The sequence below is a fragment of the Strix uralensis genome, chromosome 16 (assembly GCF_047716275.1).
Source record: "Strix uralensis isolate ZFMK-TIS-50842 chromosome 16, bStrUra1, whole genome shotgun sequence".
In the NCBI taxonomy this organism is placed as follows: domain Eukaryota; kingdom Metazoa; phylum Chordata; class Aves; order Strigiformes; family Strigidae; genus Strix; species Strix uralensis.
The window spans coordinates 11,667,668-11,679,238 of NC_133987.1; the positions used below are offsets into that span (position 1 = coordinate 11,667,668).

General features: G+C 40.0%; 1 protein-coding gene across 1 annotated transcript in view; it reads right to left on the reverse strand.

Moving 5' to 3' along the window:
* CYTH3 (cytohesin 3) overlaps positions 1 to 11,474 on the reverse strand; it is a 53,804-nt gene extending 42,330 nt beyond the window's left edge. The window contains exon 1 of the mRNA XM_074886092.1: positions 11,307 to 11,474. Within this exon, the coding sequence (XP_074742193.1) occupies positions 11,307 to 11,337 (31 nt within the window). The 5' untranslated portion in view covers positions 11,338 to 11,474. The remainder of the gene's footprint in view (positions 1 to 11,306) is intronic.
* Between the last annotated feature and the right edge of the window lie 97 nt (positions 11,475 to 11,571).

Genomic DNA, 11,571 nt, shown 5'->3' on the forward strand with positions numbered 1-11,571 from the left:
TACAATTTGTATACTAGTGTTATTAAACTTACTAAATTAAACTAGCATAATTACAAACTAAGTAACGACACTCAAAACTAAAGACTCAGTAACAGTGCAAGTAACTGAAATTCAGTTAGCCATCTGATGGACTCCATTGGCAAGTTCAAGTTTGGAAGGAAGATTTGGAAAGGAAGAAGATACCTAAAGGACAGTGCATTTCTACACTGGCATCACTAGTCTCAAGTAACTAAGAAAAAGGATCACTGGCTACAATTATGAAGAAACTTGAGAAATATGACCTTTTTAACAAGGAAAAAAAACCAAACTGTTTTGAAAGAAAAAAGGATGCATTATTTTGATCATCATCAAGTATTCTCACCATTCCATTTACCTGCTGCATTGCTCACTTATTTTGTCTAAGCTCAATCCAAGGCATCATCTACAGAGTTGGAAGCACCAAATATACCAAAGGTAAACCAAACTCTACAGAAAACTATTAGGCTTCTCCCCTCCTTACATACTTTGACTCTGTAAAACAAAGACTAGCAAAACACGGCATAAGTGAAATTAGTAAATCAAAACTGTTTGATATACTCCATGTTGTAACATTTAAAGTATTGGTACAATATGTAAGACAGTAAAGAATTTTGTTTTAACTAAAACCTTGTACTATGAATGAGAAAATGGTACCTTCTTCCATAAGTAATCTAAAAGAACGGCCACTTTCCCACTCCAATCAGCTAACTTCATTTCTGTTTAAAAAATAAACCAAGAACTCTTAGATGACTTAAAGTCTACAGCAAAATCTGAAGGCGTTTAAGTATTTCAGGATGGGATTTATGGCAGAGTTCTGAAATGGATACTCCTAGTTCCTGTTGCTTTTACTGGAATATTTTTACAGAGAGTCACTTTTTTCCCACCCTACCCTTTTCCTTTACTGAATTTCCACACAATAACTTAGATTTGACCATCACCGGACATCTGAACAACAATAAAAAAAGTTACAGCTGGATCCTGTATTATTCCCAGCTGCACAGGATCTTTGGCTGCCTTCAGAAGACAAGAGAGCCAATAGGAAAACAGTAGGAGAACTTTTAGCAGCTTACCTTTGAATAAATTGTTTTTCCATATGCTACTACAACAAGCTATTTTACTACTCAATGCAAACTGAAGTTATTCTTCCCATTTTTCACCCCTCTTCTACAAAATAAAAAAACAATTCCTTCTTCAAAAACCTTTACTACAAAATGCCAGAAAATAATAATCTCCATATGGTCTTTCAAGTCTAACATACCACAATGGATCTATCTGCCAAGTCCACCCACCCACAGGCTCCATAAACTTTAGAGTATTATTTGTATTTAATTTGGATTACCAATTTCACCCAACCTTTCCCCTTCATAACACATGTTACTTTTTCAGGCTTACAACATGGGTATTAGATACAAAAGGAAAATAATTTTTCAGCAAAATAAGAACAGTAACATAATGTAGACTCTCTTTACTTTGGATATCAGTGAACTCACAGCGGAAGGACTTAAACCAGTCATCTTTTTATGTTTGCTCTTATAAAATATCACCTAATCTTTTAAAACATTCATGTGATAGTATGTCATTTATTGGTACAAGACCAAGACTAAACATTGCAGTCTTTGCAACTTACATTGCACAAAATGAGAATGAAGTTACATGTATTCTGATTTTTTAAAAAAATCACTGGGGGTGGGGAAGCTTCCTCTCAGATATTTAAAAAAAGAAAGTTACTATATTTAATGCACAAAAATCCACTTCCTATAGCCAAATAAATAATCAACTCCATATGGTCCATTTATCTGTCCTTACTAAAACATCTACAACAAACTGAAATGCCACACGCTGCCTAAAGAAGTTCACCTCACATAATACACAGAAGATAGGCTTAAGGCACAGTCGAAGATTCCGTATTAATCAGCAACACCTACAAGAAGAAGAAATTAGTCACACACCTGAAACCTTTTTAGTCTCTCTGTTCTGTGACTGCAGGCATTTTCATAGACACAACAGCCATTTCTCTAAACTTTGCCTCTGACTAACCTCAGCTACCAGTTTCAACTGCCACTTAGGACAGTTTCTATACAAATGGCAATTCAGGAATAGCAGCACAAATGATAAAAGATGGTGGGAAAAAAAGCACAGATACTCTCCTTGTCCCCAGATGAATGTTGGATGCTGCTTTAAAATCTTGCAAGTATGCGATATGATAATTTTAATAACTAAAAGGGTGGTACATTAGGTAAAACCTGACCTGCAGAAAAGCAAGTTAAATAATAAAGTTCTATAAAATATAAAAAGTTACTTTTGAGACAATAAATGTATATTTCCATAATACAGACTACCCATTTAGGCATTTACATGGCGGATACCGCATGAAAAACGAGTTTTCCCCATTTAGTATATACTGGGGTTACAAAATGCAAGACTAAACCAAGAATTACTTCAGCCTGATAGAAGCTCTTGAAGGTGTATTCCTGAAATATTAAGTGTTTGTTTTGGGTGGGTCCCAAGCAGAACTCTTTCAGTTAAAAGAAAAAAGAAATGTAAAAAAATTGAACCAGAAATAAGAAAAAAAGGGAAACCACAAAACAGTATATAAACACACATTCACGTACCCCACGCAATAAAGTCCACGGATCTATTACAATGGATCATCAGTCTGCACAATCTGTACACAGTAGCTCCTGTGTGGGCAATCAGAAACAGCTGAGCACTTTATACATTCAAAGGGTCAGGTTCATTTGGTCTTCTCAAGGACTCAGAATGGTCCTATGCAGGACCAAGCCCCTGTCCCGTATACATTAGGAGTTGCATGGTCAGAGAATGCATTTAACTTGCAAGGTTCTTCCCAAGGAACAGAGTTTCTCCATAACAAAGCCACCATCTCTTCTTACAGCCACTTGGTTTAACCTCAACTTCTTGGGAAAACTTCCCTCCACATCCCCTAGCTGGCCAGTTATGAGATACTGAAACAAAAACATGCAGCAACTTTACAATTTCAAAAATTGCATTTGCAAGTGGTCAAAGTTGTACTCAGACAGAGTACACAGTCTGGTGGGAAAATTCCTCCTTGGTGTATTAGAATGACTAGGCAGGAAGTTCATTAGTCCAAACTCACATGAGCAAGAAAGAAAAAACACTTACTTGGAATTTGACTACTGAATATAAGAAATACTGCTTGAAGCGACCATAATTCCTTATTTTGTAATATCCAATGCAATTACAAATGCCCCTTTTGACAATTCCCCCTTTCTTCTATTAAGGCCACAGGATCTGTTTATGTCAGAATTTGACCCTACAGACAACACTGCTTATGAGCTAAACAAGGATCTTATTAAAGAACATGGTATCTACAGTACATGAAAGCAAAAATGTAACAGCAAATAAAGACTCTTGAATACTTGGAATTAAACAAGAAAACAACCTGGATGGTATTTTGCAATATGAATCAGATAGTGGAAAAAAAAAAACCAACAAATCTCCATGCTAGAATTAAGTTACACTGCCTATTAATGAGGCGGTTGTATAAAAATATAGAGGTAACTCATGAAATGATTACATCTCTCAGTTCCTCTTAGAGTAAACAGTAAGAGGCAGTTCTTTACTTGCGCGTGCCATTTTTTTTAGCCTTTTTTTGCACACACATGTGTGTGAGAATGACAGTGAGCACAAGAGAGACTGGACACATTTATTTTCCTACCCGTCAACTCCTTCTGCCAAAGCACGCCTAGTGTAGAACTCAATTTCAATCTAATTTGACTGAGGAGTAGATACTCCTACAAGCTGTGTGTGAGCCGGTAGCTGGGGAGAAAAGCCACTAAAATTAATTCCCACAGTTGTTATTCAGCCTGCAAGTCAGCAGACTTGTGTTTCATCATTTTCACACACTTTTTTTGTTTTTTTAAGAAACTCAAGGTATTTCACCTAAAAATCAACATCGGTTTCTCCTTTTGTATTAAGGACCCACATCTGCAAAGAACAGCAGCAGCTCCTCAAAATCCAACTGAGCCCTTGGACATGACAGTGAAAGTCAGACCTGAATTCAGATTCAACTTTCACAAATGAACTGATCTTCAATTATTGTTGAAGAATTTTCTTATGGAATTCAGAAGACTTATTAGATAATCGCCTTGCAGTAAAACCTATGCTTGTTGGCACAATTTCCATTGGGTTGCTAAATAACAATATCAGCTTCACAGTTCTTGCATACCTGACATAAGGTAACTATTTCTTTTTATAATAAACAGAACATCTGAAAATGAGACTAATTAGTAAAACCACGCCAAGAAGCCTGATCTGTTGAAAAATTAGATCAAAGATCTTCAGTACTCCACATCCCAGATGAGATTCTGATTTAGATTTCACAAGCTTCTAGCATGCAACATTTCCTCTTAACACCATGAGATCCTATTGAACTTGTCAAATACTTTTTTCCTAGGAAATGTTAGATAATGTTTGTGTTTGCCTTTTAACATGTCAACTTTTATTGGAAAACCTACCTGCTTATATCATACCTATGTATAAATAGGTATTAGATTGTAGAAGCAGCTATGCATCACTTTATTCTCCTTAAATAAAACTTTATATTACCAAGTAATGGGTTTAAAGAACCTCAGAAACTAATGAAATAAATGTGACACAGATGTTCACAAAAAAAAAAAAAAAAAGAACAAGAATGTTTTTACTTCATAGCAACCAAATAGGTCAAGCCATTTCCGTCTTCAGGCAAATCTCAGAGGACCACAAAACACATGGTTTTCTAGTGGATTTTGTGTGTCTATCCCACTAAGAGGAAACACTGCTATCCAAAAAATTTGCACTACTAAGTTTTCCCATGAAATTGTTGGAATTAAAAGAAGGAAGTCATATGCAATTAAAAACAATTTACTAGATGTTAAAAGTTATACAAATCGCATAATTAAATACACTTTTACTACCTAAATCACATACCTTTCCTATACAACATACTGCTTTAAAAGAATGCACAGTGAAGAAGTCAGAAATGCCAACATTACTGGTGTTCCTGTACATGATCATGTACGTGATTTTTCCTTTGCTTCTGTAAATTTTAGGTATCATGTGTTCTTCACTTTCATGGGATTCCTGCCTTACAGTTCTGTAAGTTGACAGGTTTTTCTAATAAACCAACTGCTAAGTACTTATTTTTATCCTCTGTGAATGAAGCACATGGTCAATGTGTCCAAACTCTTCACTAAAATAAGTGCAATCCTTCTGTACGTGCTTAAGTACTCATGAACTACAGGGAGAGAAAAGTGAAGCAGACATTAACTATCACTTTACTTTAAAAGGAAGGAAAAAAATTCATATAGATTCCTTCAATCATCATAAAACACTATCCTACATGCTGGCTAGTCCCATGCAGAAGTCTACAGAAAATGTCACGTGTGACTTACAACCAGATTAAGTTTATTTGTGTGTTCAAACAGGAAAATTAATATTGCATAGGAGAATGTAACTTCTTTCATAACTTGGAGATTGAAGAAGTGTTCCAATACTTACGCATTGCCCTTTTACAGCCATTTTTATTACATCTTTTCTACAGACTATTTTTTAAGAACTAATAAATTATAACAACTCACTTGTTATTTACTTGTCAATAACCATGCGGGATGTCAGCGTGCATCCACAGACATCAAAAAAAGGAAGTGGGTGGAAACAACGTTAAGAGCTCTGTTTTGAGACTCATTAAGCTTAAGATGACAATTACACATTCTTCAGATGTCAAACAAGCCAACAGATGGTACTGGATCCAGAGCACACAGTATATGCTGTGAGTCATCAGTTTAAATATGATAGTTCCATTTTTATTTGCAAAATTGATTATCCAGAAACAAGATATAGAGAGGAAGAGAACATTAAACCAAGTGCAGGGTCCTGTAAATCTTCACAGAAAAGTTGGAAGCAGAAAGATTATCTTCCAAATGAAAAAGCGATTAACAAAACAGGAGGGAAACAAGGAGAAAACAGTCAAAGAAGCCAAAAAAAGAGCAAGATTTCAAAAAGAAAAGTATAGTAAACAGTACGAGAAGCAGCTGACAGGACGAAGAGGAGGAAGGGAATGTACCGAGTACAAGGGGTCAGGACAAGTGTGGAAATACCCTAGGATGAACCTGGAGGGGATACTCTTCGGACAGTGACTGCAAACAGCTCATTCAATGACCTTCAACATGAAAAGGAGATGGGGTGGTAGTTCAAAAAGTAAATGGGGCCAAAGATGGGATGCAAAAAGAAACAAGACTAAAGTATGTTTGCGTTGGGAGGGAAAGGAAGGGAGCAAAAGTTAGCAGCAGATAAGATGGAGCTACAGTATAAGCAAAACAGTTCAAAGCTTTTAAAACTTTTCTGTTGTACTAGGAAAGGAGACTTATAGGACAAAAAGATGGCAAGCAGAAGAAACCGGAGGAAAGGCACTGTGTATTTAATTCATTTTCCCTTGAAAAAGTGTTCAAAGTCCTATAAAGAAAGAAGGGGAGACAATAAATATGATGGGATTGAGAAATTTGATGTGAACTGCAGAATATATCTTGGAAAACAGTCTGTTGCCTCAAGATCTGCAGTCCCTCAACTGGTAAAAGCTCTTATAACTCCAGTGATATTAAAAGATTCAGTAACAGTAGCACATCGGGAGCCCACTTTCAGGTGGCTATTACTATGATTCCCAGACATTGTTCTGCAAAGTACACTCTGTTCCTGTAAGTAAATCCTACAGATTTCTTTCCTAGATGTAATAGTACACACAGATATTATGTGATAGGCATACTGTTCCCCTAAATCCATGGCATCCTTACATTGCTGAGCACAAGTCATCAAATACCATTATATAACAATACATCAATTTTGGCAACCAACTATCCTCTGGAAATTGTATCAGCAAGAATTTAATGTTTTCTTCCAAGTCACAGCTAAAAATACTGAACATTAGGCTAAGAAAAAACTTATTCATGTGTTACTGCAATTAACAAGCCCATTTTTGGATACCACCAGAAATAACTAATATTTACAACATAATTATTAATATTTTACGACGGCTTTCTTTTTGAGTGATAACAGATTAAATGTTTTTTGGGCTAAAAATTAAGATACTACTGATCTGACAGGTAACCTGTACAAATATGAGATTAGCATTTGTTTAGCAAAAAGAGACAGCATAAAGGTCTGCTGGCTGATGAAAGTCATATTTATGTCATTTAGGGTTTTGTGTTCTATCTCTCTATCTGCTCTCTTCTCTTCCTAGAATCAATTCACGTGGTCAGTCTAACACTCAGGTGCATTTTTATATTCTTGGCATTTCCCTAGAGTGCTATTTAAAACTACAAGCCCTCCTCTAAAGAACTTTTGGGACAACTTTTTAAAACTACCAGTACAAGTTATCCACTTTGATGAGTAGGGAGTGAAACATATTTAACATTGTGTTAAAATACATTTCTTATGAGTTTATTATAAACAAAACATGCAGATTTAGTCTAAAATTCAGAGTATGTCTATAACCACAAGGCCACACGGGATCCTCCTTAACATCTGTGAAAGATATTACAACGTGAAAAGAACAGAAGAGATCGGGCTGCTCACGTCTAAAAGCGCAAAACAGATAGGTAGATAAATTTAATCAATTTAAAAACATTTTTTCTAAGAAAAATCTGGGGGTTTTGTTACATTTAACAGCTTTTACCTATGAATGGGTAACTGCTTTGCCCTGCAGAAGAACAGAAGTCATCTTGATAAATCTGGTTTGGCAGCAAATCCATTCTTCTGAGTCCTCTGTAAGACGATCTGGTCTCTCGGTCTAGTTCCTCGTGAACGGCTGTCTACATAACAGAATCAACATGCTACCTGGCACCATCACTGGCAAATACAGCCAGCAACTAACAGAGCTTGGCAACTGAACTGCTCTCTCCCCAAAAAAGCTTCAAAATTCAGAAATAAAGCACAGAGTTTGGAGGACCAGTAGGGAAACCTCAATGCCATAATTAGTGCTATAATTTTGCCTATTTGTCAAGAAGCAGGATTTTAACCTTTTGGGATGTCTGTTTAGAGCCCTTTGTAGAGACAGCTTAAAACAAACATATATACAGAAGTTGGTAAGTAGTCAATCTTACAGTTTTTTCCAAGAGGAATGGCACAGAGTTGAATCTGGGGGACTACAAAGCCACTGCATGACTAGACTGAAATTCAGAAAAACAAAGAGAAGTACTACTCTGCACCTCCAGCACTACCTGTTTATGTATTTCAGCGTTATACAGAAGATTGCTTACTGTTTAGCAGTATGCAACCATATCATCTGCTGCCAACAGCACTATTCAACGTGAGGATCTCAGTGCACTGGTACCATCAGCACCACGTAACAGCAAGCACGTAAGAAAAAGCCTCAGTCAAATCACAAAAGATGCGGTTTGAAATCAAGCAAGAAGAGGGAGGAGGAGAAATATCCTGGATTAAGTGAACCACAGAGATATTTTAATCAGAACACAAAAGAAGGTTGAGACAAACACCAACTGACTCGGATCATATCGCATCAATAATCCATGAACAGAGCCTCTGCTGAAATCAATGGGAGGCTTGTGTGTAAGTGGATTGTATAATATAAACGCATGCCCCTATTTAGGGCTCCACATACAAAAGAGAAAGCGGTACTAAGAACAATTCCCTTAATTAACATTTCTCTTCCATCAAGTGCTTCTAAAATAACAAATCCTAACTTTACACAGCTGTTTTCATTCACAGTTTTTATCAGAGGTGGTAAAACAACTGACCCCCATTTGACAAGTAAGGGAACTGAAGCATAGGATGCAAATTAAACTGAAGAGCAAGGCAGCAGGCAGAACTAAACTGGGAATAGCAGTTTACCTTCTGAATCACAGTTTAATGTCCTAGATATTTAGATGCTTATCTAGTTCAAGTCTCTAATTAGGGTGATTCTGTGCAGTCCTCAAAAAAATTTGCATGCTTCCTGAAGTACCTGTGCACAGCGATATGCTTATCTCTATGAGTTTCCCACTCAATAATGTCCATTTTTTGAGGACTGCAAATGTCCTGCTGAGGTTCAAAACACTGGACTGCCCTGGTCAGACTCCCTTGGTACCCCACAAGTCTCACTAATCAGAGGCAATAAAGGATTTTAAAACTGGCTGGGAAATCCACACCTTCCACATGCTTTCTATTGTTTAAAAAGAAAAATTAAAAAAAACTACTTTCAATTCAAAATACCTATTAATTCGCTGGAAATGACCTAACTAATCCTGGTGTTCCAAACTGTCAGTGGTCCATAAGAAAAAGCCAGACTGGATCTCTATTCAAGAAAAAAGTGCAGTACTCACAAGAAGGCAGTGTAAAATGTCAAATACACTGATGGCAAAAAATTTCCAGTCTTGTTAGTCTACAACTGGTTTACAATGAAGCCAAGTAAGGAGGAACATAAACTATACTGTAATTTGACCCAAAAAAAGCAACATGCTTATTAATGTCATATGACGTTATAAATAAAATAATAGCTTCACTTGCATGCTAGGTGAAAAATCTGACTTCACCTAAGAACCAGCCTTTAGCTAAATATAGACTGTCTCCTCCCCAGGTCCTGAGTATTTTTCCTCCCATGAAAATCAAACTTTGAAATGCTTAACACCTTATGAAAGATTGATTCAGCAATACATCCACTTTCTAGTTTACATCTTGCATGTGATTAAGGACTATACTACACAAGGTTAGTGCCAGTAATAAGCATGTTCATTTCCCTTAAGTACAGATGCAAGTCCATAATACTGTAAAAATAACATATTTTGAGCTGAATGAGCTTTCTGCTCTTTACAATTAGTGCTCAACTGTTTTGAATAATAACTTTTCAGGACTGGCTTGTTTTGTCTTTTGTTTTCCTTTTTCAGATTTTTTTTAAGTCTATCACTGACAAAATGAGCAGAAGTGCCTGCTGAGAAACGGCCACATTTCCAGACAACTGCTTGAAGAATTATTTTTCTGAATCATCATAGCATTTTTTTTTTCAAGTTGTCAAAACAAACACCACACCCACTTGATTTCCGAGTTCTGGTAATTATACTTAGAATTAGCAAGCACCGCACAACTATTAATCATACAAGGTTTAGCCCTTACTTTACCTATTTAGAAATCAGCCAATGCATTCATTCAAACGCAGCCTGTTTAGCATTTTATTTAAGATATATCCTCATCACTTCATTCTGTACCACCACCACCGACACAGACGCTGACAGACACAGAGAATATAGGGCGGTCCATTCAGTCAATCCCTCTGCCCCAAGGCAGGCTCAGCTACTCCTCAGCCACCGCAACCACCATTATCGCTGATGATACATAAGAACTGGTTATTTCAGGCAGCAGCTTTACACACGCGCTCACAAAACGCATTATAAATTAAAGGAGGGAAGCGTGTTGCAAGTCTGCAGTGCCTTCAACTGGGACGGTGCACAAGCCGGTCTCCGAAAGACAAAAATTAAGAATAAAAGCTCCCCCAAGATGCGAGTCCGGATTTTCTAAAAGTAGTATCTGGCAACGTTAACGCCGCTGCCTTTAGAAACATTTCACCCTGTTTAAACTGGATGAACCACCCCGTGATTATCACCGAGCCTCCATTAAGATGACACACACAAACAGAGCCCTCGCAGAGCTTAATTATTCTTTTCACTTGCTCGTACACTGCAAGACACATACTTTTTTTTTTTCCCCTTCCCCCCCTCTCCCAGCAGACGAGCAGCTGCACGCAGGGAGCGCAGCGATGTCGCCGGGCTGTCACCGCGGCGGGGGCCGGGACCCGCCTGCCCTGCCCTGCCCCGCCCCGCCGCCCCTTTTGTGCCCGAGCCCAGCCGAGCCGGCCCGACCCTGCCTCACCCCCCACCCGGCCCTTCCCGGGCGCGGGGGCGCCCGCCGCGGGGCACAGAGCTCCCATTGTGGCCGCCGGCGAAAGGGCTGGCCCCCGCCGCCACTCTCCCCCGCTCCCGGGAACTGCTCGGTCGCTCCGCTCGAGTCGGCCCCTCAGTGCGCGGGGGGGAGCCGGGCAGGACGGGGGCACAGCACCGGCGAGCAGCTCCGCGCTGAGGGGAAGGGCGCGGCGCGGGGCGCGGAGGGGCCGCGGCGGCGGCAGCAAGTGTCACGGACTCGGAGGCGGACGAGCCGCGGCCCCCCCACAGCCCCCCCGGCCGGGAACGGGGCTCCCTGGCCGGGAACGCGCTTTCCTCAGGCCCGCGGCGGCCAGGTGAGGGGCCGCGTTCCCTCCGCGCCGCCCCCGCAGCAGCGCCGCCACTCACCGCCGCCACCTCCGCCGCCCTCTTCGTCCATGTTGGGGCCGCAGGCAGGGCGCTCCGCGGCGGCCGCGGCTGAGGGAGGCCCGGGGCTCGCTCCACTCGCTCGGCGCCTCGCGGCCGCTTCTGCTCCTTCTCCGCCGCCGCCGCCGCGCTCTGCCGCCGCGCTCCTCTGCCCCGTCCCTCTCCGCCCAGCCCTGCCCCGGCGGCAGCCGCCGCCTCGGCCCAGCCGCCCGCCCCTCTCATGTGACCCGCGGAGGGGCGGAGGGGG